We start from the raw sequence: 13,815 nt of genomic DNA, 5'->3' as shown, positions 1-13,815 counted from the left end.
CTCCACCCCTCCCCCTCTCCTTCCTCTCTGTCTCTCTCTTCCCCTCCCGCAGCCAAGGCTCCATTGGAGCAAAGTTGGCCCGGGCGCTGAGGATGGCTCTGTGGCCTCTGCCTCAGGCGCTAGAATGGCTCTGGTTGCAACAGAGCAACGCCCCAGATGGGCAGAGCATCGCCCCCTGGTGGGCGTGCCGGGTGGATCCCAGTCGGGCACATGCAGGAGTCTGTCTGACTGCCTCCCTGTTTCCAACTTCAGAAAAATACAAAAAAAAAAAAAAATAATAATATATTTGCTGCTCTCACATTTGTGTATTTGAGACCCACAGAGTCAGGAGACCCTGAGCAACATCTCTTGCCTTTGGTTTCCTTTCCTAGAATCAGCCAACATGTTAAGACCATCCATGTTCCTTAAGAGCTCCTGACTTAAACTCAGTGCCTGCAGACCCAGTACATGAAAGTGTCATTTCATCTGAAGTGTCACAAAACATCTAGGGGCAGGAAGCCTTATGGAGGAGCTCGACTTTACAGAAACATCTGGAGGAGAATTGGGAGCGTGGAGACAGGCAAGTGCTGGGGAAGAGAGGCATTTAAAAGCAATGGCCGCCTCAGTCATTTATGTCATCGAGTGCTCACCATGTGTGAGGCTCTGTACCAGACACTGGGGTGGGGGCTTAGGTGGGGAGCAAAGGCCCTTAGAAACAGCCGAGGCCCTTTGAACCTCACGATCTACTGGGGAATATGTAGTGGACGCTGGGTTGCTCTTCTAAGTTCGTCCTCTATTGTGGCATAGGGAAGCTACCCCCCCCTTCCATAAATAACATGGCAACTTCCCTAATTGTGTGCCCCACCCTCTAGCCTATGTGCTTTGTAGGTGACAGATTCACTTTCTGAACCAGAGGTAGGACACTCATATTAGGCCATAGATAACGTCCTAGAGCCTGGCATATGATGATTTGAACTGAAGAAGGTGTTTGTTGGTGGTTTCTAGGAGAAAACAATATTTTTCTTTGCGGGGTGGGGTGTAGCCTGCAAAAATTGTGGCAGGCCCTGCTGCAGCCCTATTATTTCTGTGAAGAGTCGAGCTGAGGGCTAAGCCAATACGTGAAGAAAGGATGAGTCAACAGTGTTGCAGGACAATCAAGATGAAGTCTTCTTGATCAGACCTCACGTGATTTACCCCTGGACTTTGGGGTAGCTTATGCTAATAAAGCCTCCTACTATGTAAGCTGGCCTGGATTTTCTGCTGCTTGCTTCATAAATTAAGAGGACACGACAATGAGCAAATCTTTTTTTTTTTTTTTTTTTTTTTACAATGAGCAAATCTTAAATGTGGGCTGGCCGAGAAGGGATGTGCACGCAGAGAGCAGTGAAGACATCTTTACTCCAACTAGGCAGACAGAGATCCTGGCCGAGCAAAATGGCTGGTACGGTGGCCCTATTGTTTCCTGGGATACAGACTTTCTGCCATCATCCTGGGAAATACTTGGGATGTTAGCTGCCTCTGGTAGTCTTCACTGAGGTCCTAGAAGACTCATATTTAGGGGGAGGGTGGCCCTTTGAGAGTGGAGAGGGATGGAAACTCAGCTTTGCTTTGAGAGAGCCTTTCTGTGTGTGGCCTGCAGTCTCAAGTGACTGGACATTGAGGAGCAAATCCTTCTGGGTTGGGAAGCTGATTTTCCTGTTTAAAGTTGGAATACAGGCAATAAATTGGGTGATTTAGCAAAAGATTTAGCCCCAGTTCCCAAGTCTCTTCCGAGCATCTTGTTTAAGGATGTCCAGCCTGATAAAGAAGGCATATGACTGATTGTGAAGATGCAGCTGGGATACAGCTGGGGGGGGCAAGGGACAAATTTGAGGTACATCCAACTCAGAGAGGAAGGAAGATGCCACGAGGCTGAGGAGCAGGGCAATGGGTAGGGCACAGAGACCAGTTGCCAGATCAGGGATGTGGAGGTCAGCATCTCAGCTTGAACTTCCAGCCCATGAACTTGAATAGAAGAAACCCATTAAATTCTTAGAGGAGCTGAATTGTCAAAGAAAGTGGCCAGTTATGGCCTGAGATTGCCTACCCTGGTAATTTCTGAAGTGGTACCTACAAGAAGTGGGGCATTAAAACAGTGACTCTCCTTGGAAGGCATCAGCCTCAGGCCCACTCAGATGTTAACAAGGCAGGAGATGGAGGAGACACACTTGAACCCTGACCTGGGGGCTGCCATCTTGTCTGACTGAGGAACTTGCTTTACTACCAGAATAAGGAATCCCCATTATGTTTTCAATATTGTATGCACTATTTACCAATGAAAACTGAATGTGTTTCCCATTCTCCCTTTATCCAATGCAGAATTTTTATTCTGGAAGTACTTAGAGCAGGTATCCTGGGTTTTTCTTGGCATTGTTGGCTATGGTGGTGGTGGTGAACTTCAGAATTCATTCATAGATTACCATTCCATGAGTAGCTACCTTCAGACACAATGGAGAGTATGATGCATCTTCTAGAAAATATAAACTTGCATTGAATCCAGTAACTGGCTGAATCATAGGACTTCACCCTCTGGTGTTAAGGGTAAGTCTTTTTTAGCTTAGTATGGGTATTTCTGATGATTGTGTAAGGGAAGGAGAGTGTAGGAATGTTGGTTCACAAAAAGGGTGGGCCATAGTGGGATGTTATGGTTACTGCTTAACACCCGTTTCACCAATTCTGAATAATAATCCTGATTTTATTCAGATAACTGTGCTCGAACTCCCAGCTTACACGTGGGTTAGAGAAAGTCAACTCCACTCCTATGTCTGGGACTGGGGTGTACGGCTGACACTGAGCTTACACGGCAACTCCATGCAGACATTCAAGACGGAACGAGGCTCTGTTTGGGACTCCTCAGAGACACCTTCCCTCTCCTCCTTTTTTCGGGGGACCATTGCTGGGGAATGTAAGTGCTGGAGCAGCTGTTTCACCACCATGAGGGAAACACTGAGATTGAAGCAAACATGAGGAGGAAAAAATGGAAAGAACCAGAGAAACAGAGCTGTGACCTAACTGCACCGCACTCACCTTTACTCTTGGGCTTTTGTTATATTGTCGTCTTTAATATTTGATCCAGTTTAAGTGTTTTCTGTCACTTGCAACCAAACAACCAACTATTATAAAGTGTGATAAACGCTAAAGATAAAAGTATGAAATATGTTGTATGATTAAGAAGGTAGGGTAATTAGCTAAGAGAAGTAACGTTTAAGCATTTAGGATGGGAAGAGCTGAAAAGGATCATTGCAGTTCTTAGGATCAGCACACCCTTTGTGGGGTTTAATTGGACTCATCTGCGGCCATCGTCACACATCTTAGTCCATCCAGGTGGAAATGGATGGGAAAACGCGTTCAGTGCTGGGCATGGCACCCGGCATCTAAGACTCCCCAATAAATCTGGAAGCTGAAAGGAAACCTGCCCTCGGTCCCTCTGTCCCTCTGTAGGCTGAGGGGGTTCCCCACCATCCACTAGCACTGGGAGCAGCCAGCCACTTTTTAACCCTTTTCCTCCACTGCTATTGCAGAAAATGGATCACATGTCTCCCAGGTTGAGAGCTTTCCTCTCTGAGCCCATCGGAGAAAAGGATGTTATCTGGGTAGATGGGATCAGCCATGAACTTGCGGCCAATTTGACCACCAAAGGTTTCAACAAGGTAATTCTTTTTTCCTTATTTCTCCAACTTCTCTTCCCAACCTCTCTTCCCCTAGTCCTGCCAGGTGGCAGCCACTGCCACATGTTCCTATAAGTGGCCATAAGAGAGCAAAGCTGCCACTTGGCAGGGACGCCACGTGCTTCTGCGGTCTGACCCTGTGTGTTTGGGCAGCCTCCAGGGCCAGCAGATGATGGGAAAGCTGAATCTCTTTGACTCGGAGCAGCTGAGCCAGGCATGATTCTCTTGGTGTTCAAACACCCAGGGGTCGGCAGAGGTGAGCCAGCTGCCTGAGTCTGGCTGTTGGGATGGATGATTTGGGTGCACTCCCCACCCCCGTAAAGAGACCTGTGGGTCTCACTTCCCCCACGCAGGGCACCAACCTGGCCATGGCAGGTGGAGTACCAGTAGCCTGGGGTCTACAGCAGAGTAAGTGGACGTGCATTGTTTGAAAATGTCACTCACTGCCCCAGAATGGTCTTAAGGCTGTCTAGTGGAATCTGAGCATCCTCTTCAATGTAATTGTTGCCAATGTGCTATTATAAAGCTGCTTGGGACTTTAGGAAAGAATGGGAGATGGGCCCAATGAGCACCCAAAGAGAGTGAGCACATACATAGGCAAACGGGAGTTCACAGAGAACCTGCACGCTCCATCAAGAGAGGCACCAACGGAACTACTGCTGCTTACTCCCTTCAGTTTCAAAGTCGTCTACAGCGCCAGGCAGGAAAATAGTGCGGAAACAGTCAATGCGGCTGAAAATGCTGTGTGCGCGCCTGAGAAGCAGTTTGTTTCGCGCAGCACACGGCCGTTTCCAGGAGGCATCTGAGCTTCTGGGCCTGTGGTTTTCTGTTTGACACGCTGCTTTGCATCAGATGTTAAATATTCTGAATATCACCCCAACCTAGCAGCCAATTAAACATCCCATAGGTGATAGTGTTAGGAAGCTGGAGCTCCACAACTGAGGGACGTTCGTCTTTCCTCTCAGATAAAAGAGTGAGGCCCACTCCTGTGCACTTCATCAAGTAGCGAGTCGGACGAGGGAGACGTTTGTAAGTTAAACATTCTTTTAAAAAATAAATGATTGTCCCTTTTACTTTTCTACTGGGGTATAGCATAATTACACAGACACAAAGAGTTCAGCTCAATGAATTTTGACAGATATTTATCCATCCATGGACCCACTATCTGGACCTGATGGTCAGATACCTCCAGGATTCCAGATGGCTCTCTTGTGCCTCTTCAGACCAGTGCCAGCCCCACTCCCCGGGGTAACCAGGGTTCAGTCTTTCCAATATTGTGAGGGGTTTTTTTTGTTTGTTTGTTTGTTTTTGTATTTTTCTGAAGCTGGAAATGGGGAGAGACAGTCTGACAGACTCCCACATGTGCCAGACCGGGATCCACCCGGCACGCCCACCAGGGGGCAATGCTCTACCCCTCCGGGGCGTCGCTCTGCCGCAACCAGAGCCACTCTAGCGCTTGGGGCAGCGGCCAAGAAGCCATCCCCAGCGCCCGGGCCATCCCTGCTCCAATGGAGCCTCGGCTGCGGGAGGGGAAGAGAGAGACAGAGAGGAAGGAGGGGGGGGTGGAGAAGCAAATGGGCGCCTCTCCTATGTGCCCTGGCTGGGAATCGAACCCGGGTCCCCCGCATGCCAGGCTGACGCTCTACCGCTGAGCCAACCGGCCAGGGCCTATTGTGAGGTTTTGTTGTTGGTCAGCCATATTCATCATTTTAAAAAATCATTTTATTTACATAACAGTAAATTTAGCCTTTTTAGTACACAGTTCTGCAAGCTTTGACAGGTGCATGCACTCAAGTAGCCACTGCCACAATCAAGACATTAAACAAGGCTCTCACTCCAAAATGTCCCCTGTGACCTTCATGTTCCCCACCGTCGGTCCCTGGCAACGACTGATTTGTCTTCTGTCCTGATAGTTTTGTGTTTCCAGCTTAACTGTGTTTTTAGGGAGGATTGCAGGTGGAGTGGTAGGCAGGTTTAAGACAAAGGAATGAATTGACTGAGAAATTTTTAGGCATCCAAGAACTTGCTACCCAGTCGAGGCTGTTGTTGTCACAGCTTTCTTGGCCTTGTCTCAGGAGCACTGGCTGTTTCCGTACCCTTTGTGCTGACCCACTGGGTGCAGACCATGAGCTGCCCTCCCCTACTTGTCTGACCATCAACACTCTCCCAAGACACAAGGACACTGGAGCCCAGATCCCTGCTGCGGATTCACCCAGTCTCCAGGAACCCGAAGGTCAAATATTTGGCTGCATTCTCTCTGGGTGATTTCATACCTGCCCTTCTCTGTGGCAATCCGCTTTGGCCTGGAGACCTAGCACTCTACTGTCCAACACAATTGCCACTGTACTGGTGAACATCTGTCTGAATTAAGATGTGCTAAAAATATAAAAAACACACTGCAATTTTTTTAGGCGAGAGGAAGGGAGATAGAGAGACAGACTCCCGCATGTGACCCCACCAGGATCTACCCGCAACCCCTGTCTGGGACCGATGCCTGAATCAACAGAGCTGTCCTCAGTGTCTCGTGCCAACATTCAAACCAATCGAGCCACTGGCTGTGGGAGGAGAAGAGAGAGAAGGGAGAGAGAGAGCAGGAGAGAAGCAGATGGTCACTTCTCATATGTGTTCTGACTGGGAATTGAACCTGAGATGTCCACACTCAGGGCTGGCACTCTATTCACTGAGCCAACCAGCTGGGGCTGGTACTGCAATTTTAAAGACTTAAAAAAATTCAAAGGATCTCATCAATATTTTTGGTTACCATATTATTGATTATATGTTGAAATGATAATATTTTAGAACTATGGGAGAAAAGAAAACATTATTAGAATGAATTTCACCTGTTTCTCTCCCCCCTTTTGCTGTGGCTGCTACAAAATTAAAAACTACCTATGTGGCCAGCTCACATTAGGTCTCTACTGGACAACATTAGTTTCGATCTAATGGTGGAAGGGCTGGCAGAGAGGAGTTAAGAGAAAGGAAAATACATTATGCATAAAAAGCTCAAGCTTTCCACAGCCTAGCTCTACCTCTATCCCATATTCTTCTGTCCCATTGTGCACCCATCTCCACACTCCAGCCAGAATGTCCATGAACACGTGGGACCTCCCTCCTGCAGACCTGAGGCCCCTCTTGAAATAGATCCTTGTCCCCTTCAAGCCCCCTTACAGCCCACCATTGTGGGAAGTAAGCTTTCCTCCTGCTCATCTACCTCAGCCTTACAGGCTTCTGTTTCTGAAGCCACTGAGTATTCAGTGGGACCCTTGCTGATATCCACACTGTTGGCTAGTTTTTGCACATGTGGACTGAGACACACACTCATTAAGTTAGAGACACAGCTTGCCTTTGGTGCACTCCCACGCCTCCTCCAAGGCAGATGATGGCTCAACGTTCTGTGTACTCCTCCTCTCCCTGTGGAACTCCCTCCCAGGAGTGAGGGAATTTCTAGGCACTCGTTAAATTCCGTTTACAGGCAGTGTCTTGCGGGGGAAGATGCATTACTCTGGGGATAATCCTAGAGTTATTCCAACAGGTGGAAGTAAATCTAATAGCTGAGAAACTCTGGTCAGTTCTTTGAAGAAACTATAAAACCATAACCTGGAGCCAAAATCTTCCTCCTGAAAGATGCTTGGAAGATCAGAGCAGAGTTAATATTCTGTGTTCCACCTGTTCCCCAAATCTCTCCTGTTCATATATATATATATATATATATATATATATATATATATATATATATATAAAGTGAGAGGCAGGGAGGCAGAGAGACAGACTCCCACATGTGCCCCAACTAGATTCACCCAGCAACCCCCGTCTTGGGCTAATGTTCTGCCCATCTAGAGCCACTGCTCCATTGCTCGGCAACCAAGCTATTTCAGCACAGAGGCAAGGCCATGAACCCATCCTCAGCACCTGAGGCCAATTCATTCATTCAAGCCATGGCTGTGGGAAAGGAAGAGACAGAGGGAGGGAGGGGTGGAGAAGCAGATGACTGGGAATTGAACCCAGGACTTCCACATGCCAGGCCAATGCTTTACCTCTGAACCAACCAGTCAGGACCCAAATCTTTCCTAGCACAGGAATTTTGCTATACGTCGGGCACTGTTTTAAGTGTATCATGTATATTTTATTTAACCATCAAAAAAATCCTATAAGGTATAATCATCTCCATGTTACCAACGGGGAATGAAACATAGAGCAAACACATGATTCACTCATGGTCACTAAAGGTGAGAGAGGAAACATTTGAATCTGGGCAGACAGGCTCCGGGACGGGCAGTCACCCATGTTTGGGGTTCTCCTGCATAGGGTTGCCAGGTAAAGATAAGGATGCCCAGTTACATTTCAGATAAACAAATAATTACTTTTAGTATGTTTGCCCCAGGGAGACAAGGAAAAGAAAGGAGAAGGTTCAAATCCTGCATTGGATGGAGCATTCACACTAAAGACAAGGAGTTTTGCACTGAAAATAATGGGCCTGTGATGGCACAGTGGATAAAGTGACAACCTGGAATGCTGAAGTCACCGGTTCAAAACCCTGGGCTTGCCTGGTCAAGGCAAGAAGCAACTACTACAAGTTCATGCTTCCCTACTCCTCTTCTCTCTCCTCTCTCTAAAATAAAAATAAATAAATAAACTGGAAATGACCAAAAGATACTGAATTAGCCAGGCTGTCACTGGCTATCAGTGGCTGTGACAGCCTTAAAACCAACGCCCAGTTAGAGCAGAGATTTTCAGCTGGTGTGCTGCAAAAAAATTTAAAACATGCCATACCTGACTATTTAGTCAGGATTACTGACCTCTTTTCACTTAGATTGTCAAATAAAAAAAGTAACAACAGCCAACACAACAGTAGCTGTCCGATGAGAATTAATCAAAATTATACCTTTTCTTTTTGTCAAATAAACAAAAAATATATTTTTTGGTGTGCCACAGGATTTTAGTAGTTTATGGCCTAAGGAGGGAGGTGGGCAGTTTCTGTTCCCCAGGATTAGGGGCTGGCTTTCTGGACCATCAGAGAAACCAAGCAGACTTCTGCCGTGAGAGGAAAAACGTTGGAAATAGCTGAGTTAGGGAAAAAGAGAGAAGTTGTTCACACACAGTGCAGTCTCATGGCGGTGACGTGCACGCATGCTATGTGCTGAGAGGGCCGGGAGCTGTGACCGAGGGACCACGGGAACTCGAGAGTGAGAGGGCTGAGCCTCCGTGTCGCAGTTTCAGAAGGCTAAGGGTCATGGTGAAGACTGAAAATTGTAATTTGCATGGACGAGGACCAGCTACCTAACTTGAGAGGCTCAGAGCATAATGAAGATGTAAGGCCCTAGTTTCCATTGTATTAAGAATTTCCAGATGGGCCTGACCAGGTGGTGGCACAGTTGATAGAACACCGGACTGGGACACAGAGGACCCAGGTTCGAAACCCTGAGGTCACCGGCTTGAGTGTGGTCTCACCAGCTTGAGCACAGGGTCACTGGATTGAGCGTGGGATCATCGAGATGACCCCATGGTCACTGGCTTGAGCCCAAGGTCTCTGGCTTGAAGCCCAGTGTCGCTGGCTTGAGCAAGGGATCACTCATTCTGCTGTAGCTCCCCCCACCCCCATCAAGGTACATATGAGAAAGCAATCAATGAGTAACTAAGGAGCTGCAACGAAGAATTGATGCTTCTCATCTCTCTCCTTTCCTGCCTGTCTGTCCCTATGTGTCCCTCTCTCTATCTCTCTCTCTGTCTCTATCACAGAAAGAAAAGAATTTCCAGATGGCAGAAGTGGAGCAGCAAACCAAGCAAGGCCCAGTGTGACCGCAAGTCACACACGAAGGAACCCAGCCCTGGTGCAGATACAAATATTGTTCCTGTTTAGCAAGAAGTTGGACACAGCAAACTAGAGGATGGTCCAGACCTAGTTTGAACTTGGAGTTGAGGGAAAGTGTGCCCTTGGGTCACCATCCTGCCATGTGGGCATGGCTGCCACAGACAAGAATGAGCGTCCCCAGCTTTGCTGGGCCACTGTCCAAGGTGGTGGGAGCGTGGGAACATCTGCCCAGGACTTCTGTGTTTCTACGTCACCATTCTTACAGCCTGATTTTTCTCAGCTTTGGCCCAAGGAGGGAGGCAGGCAGTCTCTCTTCCCCAGGGTTAGGGACTGGCTTTCTGGACCATCAGAGAAACCGAGCAGACTTCTGGCAGAGCCATGATAGGAGCCCACAACTCCGACTTCCCTTGGGAGCAGGGTGAAACAAGCTAACTTTCCCTCCCACCGATGGAGGTAGCAGGGCGAGACTAGGGAGAAAATGGAGAAGGGAGCGTCAGGTTGCAACTTGGTTCTGGTAGCTGCAAGACAAAGCCCTTCTTCCTATAGCATTCCTGCGGATCCCAAAGGAGTTTGCCTCTGGCCCCTCGTACCGGGCACTCCCTGGCTTCCTGGCTGCTGAGCCTGGTGAGACATGAAGGCCAGCAGATACCAGCAGCAAGACCTCCAAAAGGACAGCCCATAGATACCTGGCCAGACTGTGGACAGTTGGGATATGCAGAAATGGGACTGAAGAAAACAGGAGTCTTGTCCTTCAGATTCCTCGTGAGTCTATTTGGAGAATGGGACGGATCAGGATTAAATGCGCCAGGACTCTACCAGAGGCACTGAGAAGTGTCCATTGCTCTCATCCTCATCCATCGTCATCATCCACATTCTCCTTGGATAAAGCTCTGTGGTTCTTGATCCTGTTGTGTTTATGTATGCCCCTCCACACCCACTGCAGCAATCATCTCAGTTAACATTCAATAAATTTTAACTTTTTTACACATTCAGTTAAAAACATCTCAGTAAAATCCACTACTGAAAATTTTAGAATACTTACAAAGTAAAATGAGATCATTCTAACTTTACCATGTTTTAGGATGACTAAAATAGCAGTTTTAAATGTCCATGAAATCCTGGCCTTTTCTCTTTTCATTGAAGAGAGAAATGAACCATGACTCTAAAAAAACAAACAAACAAACAAACAAACAAAAAAACTCTGATGCTCAGGTACAGTTTACAACTTGGATTCAGCTTTTATTTAATTTCTCTTTTTAAAAATATGTTCCTTTTGGTCAAGATGAAGTTCGTTTTGTTTTATGGAACTGAAAGTAAAGAGACGGCAGAAGGTTTTCCTGGAGAGGGCCCCGAACTGGAGGTGTGGACCCCGGTTCTCGTCCATTCCAGGCTAGAGAGCCCCAGACCACTCTGAGAGATGGGCATTTCATGTGACCTTAAATCTCCAGGCTGCGCTGTGTGGTGGCTGGGCCAATGAGTCGTCACAGGGTCTTGGATGTCTCTCTCCTTGTGGTCCTTGCCGCTCATCAGTCAGAGTGGGATTAAAACGGTAAAGAAGAAATGAAACACTGTGGGGGAAGGCCATTAGGAAACTAAGAATGCTGTGGACTAGGAATCTGGAATCTATTTTTCTTTTTCTTTTTTTGTGACAGAGACGGATAGAGTGACAGAGAGAGGGACAGATAGGGACAGACAGACAGGAAGGGAGAGAGGTGAGAAGCATCAACTCTTTGTTGAGGCCCCTTAGTCTCCTTAGTTGTTCATTGATTACTTTCTCATATGTGCCTTTACTAAGGGTTGCAGCAGAGCAAGTGACCCCTTGCTCAAGTCAGCGACTTTGGGCTTCAAACCAACAACCTTTGCGCTCAAAGCCAGCGACCAAGGGATCATGTCTATGATTCCACGCTCATGCCAATGACCTCAGGGTTTCAAACCTGGGTCCTCCGCATCTCAGTCCAATGCTCTATCCACTGAGCCACCGCCTGATCAGGCTGGAAATCTATTTTACACGTGTTTGGCATCCTCAGAGACTCTTCATATGGGAAAGATGGGCGTGGTTTATGCCTTCTTCTCCACCCACAGGGCTATGTATCCAGGATGAAAAAGGAATTTCCAGCCCTGGCTGGTTGGCTCAGCGGTAGAGCGTCAGCCTGGCGTGTGGGGGACCCGGGTTCGATTCCCGGCCAGGGCACATAGGAGAAGCGCCCATTTGCTTCTCCACCCCCACCCCCTCCTTCCTCTCTGTCTCTCTCTTCTCCTCCCGCAGCCGAGGCTCCATTGGAGCAAAGATGGCCCGGGCACTGGGGATGGCTCCTTGGCCTCTGCCCCAGGCGCTAGAGTGGCTCTGGTCTCGGCAGAGCGACGCCCAGGATGGGCAGAGCATCGCCCCCTGGTGGGCAGAGCATCCGTCACCGGGTGGATCCTGGTCGGGCGCATGCGGGAGTCTGTCTGTCTCTCCCCATTTCCAGCTTCAGGGAAAAAAAAGAAAAAGAAAAAAAAAGGAAAAAGGAATTTCCACTATTCTAATGCTCTGACAGTGAACTCAATTCCATTTGCAGGATGGAATAGCGCATAATATGTGCCTTCGAAAGATGCAGAAACTGAGGCCCAGTTTCTGCAGGTTCTCACATTGAAGCCAATGGATGATGCTAAGATGCCCTTCATCTGCTAGTCCCGTGTGTAATGGCCCTAAATCAAAGGAGATTTTTTATCTCTGAGAGGACATTTGGCAATGTCTGGAGATGGTTATGAGTGTCATAACTTGGGGGGAGTAAGGGTGTGCTCCTGGCATCGTGGGTAGAGGCCAGGGATGCTGCTCAACTTCCTACAATGCACAGGATGCCCACCCTCTTTCCCAACACAGATTATCCAAAACGTTAACGTGCCAAAGGCTAGAAACCCTTTGCTAGAATAATTGAGAAAACAGCAGAGTGGAGATCTCTAGCTGTGTGTGTGTGTGTGTGTGTGTGTGTGTGTGTGTGTGTATGAGAGAGAGAGAGAGAGAGAGGGAAAAATACAAGATCAGAGGCCTGAAGGGAGCATCCGACGAATTCTAGGCTCTTGCTACTCAAAATGTTGTCCTTGGAATGACCAGTAGCCAGGAGCATGTTAGAAATGCAGGCTCTCAGGTCCCACCCCGACTTGCTGAGTCAGAACCTGCCTTTCAACAAGATTCCAGGTGATTCATGTGCTTGTGAAGGTTGAGAAGGTCAGGCTCTGGTTCATCCTAGACTGGACAGCCTTCAACCCTGCCCCAAGGGATGGACATTTAACCAAGGGCCTGTTCCCAAATCCCCATCACCCCCTCAAGAGTTTTGGGGACTGCTAGTGCCCCTCAAATCTCATCTGCTCCTCCTCCGATGTTCAGGCGGGTCCTCCTGTTGGGGGAGGAAGAGCACATCGGAGCAGGTTTGTTACAGCCTTTCCCGTCTTCCTCCCGGCCCCGTCCTTTCCCCACAGGCCTACATGCTGCTGGGACAGTTCCTTCTGATGCACAAGAACGAAGTGGAGTTTCAGAGGTGGCTCATGTGTTGCTGCGGCGCCATGGAGTGCGAGGCCCAGGAGAGCTCCAACTGCCTGAAGGAGTGGTGCGCCTGCTTCCTGTGAGCGTGCAGCGCTCTGCGCCTGCCCGGGTGATGACACGCTCTGTGGCCCAGGCCCGGCCGCTCGGTCCTTGTTTTGTTTTTAACTTTAATGAAACATGCTTGTCACACAAAGTAATTCAAAAATATAAAAAAGGACCAAAAAAATGACCTGAAGTCCACCTCCTAGAAGTGACTTGTCATTCTCCTTATCTGAATATCGTGCCAAATATCTCAGGATATATTTATATAAGAGAACGAACAATTTTGCTTAAAAATGGGAATTAAATTTTGTCAGTAGCCTGACCAGGCGGTGGCGCAGTGGATAGAGTGTCGGACTGGGTTGCGGAGGACCCAGGTTCGAGGTCCCAAGGCTGCCGGCTTGAGCGCGGGCTCATCTGGTTTGAGAAAAAGCTCACCAGCTTGGACTCAAGATTGCTGGCTTGAGCAAGGGGTTACTCGGTCTGCTGTAGCCCCACGGTCAAGGCACATATGAGAAAGCAATCAATGAACCACTAAGGTGTCACAACAAAAAACTAATGATTGATGCTTCTCATCTCTCTCCGTTCCTGTCTGTCTGTCCCTGTCTATCCCTCTCTCTGACTCTCTCTTTCTGTCTCTGTAAAAAAAAAAAAAAAAAAAAAAAAAGGAGTCAGTATATCAGTCATCTATTGCTCCATAACAAATAAATCCTAAGTGTAGCAGCTTACACAATTTTATCTCACACAATCTGTACGGG

General features: G+C 48.1%; 1 protein-coding gene across 2 annotated transcripts in view; it reads left to right on the top strand.

The window, feature by feature from the left end:
* The window catches only part of BANF2 (BANF family member 2), a 33,403-nt gene extending 20,176 nt beyond the window's left edge, over positions 1 to 13,227 (top strand). For both annotated transcript variants that reach the window (XM_066236585.1, XM_066236584.1), the window contains exons 2-3: positions 3,540 to 3,668; positions 12,955 to 13,227. In XM_066236585.1, coding sequence (XP_066092682.1) covers positions 3,543 to 3,668; positions 12,955 to 13,101 — 273 coding nt within the window. In that variant the 5' untranslated portion in view covers positions 3,540 to 3,542 and the 3' untranslated portion in view covers positions 13,102 to 13,227. The remainder of the gene's footprint in view (positions 1 to 3,539; positions 3,669 to 12,954) is intronic.
* Positions 13,228 to 13,815: the final 588 nt, after the last annotated feature.

This window comes from Saccopteryx bilineata, chromosome 6 (assembly GCF_036850765.1).
Source record: "Saccopteryx bilineata isolate mSacBil1 chromosome 6, mSacBil1_pri_phased_curated, whole genome shotgun sequence".
Classification (NCBI taxonomy): Eukaryota; Metazoa; Chordata; class Mammalia; order Chiroptera; family Emballonuridae; genus Saccopteryx; species Saccopteryx bilineata.
The sequence above is the reverse complement of the archived record's forward strand: the minus strand, read 5'-3'. Positions and strand labels throughout refer to the sequence as shown.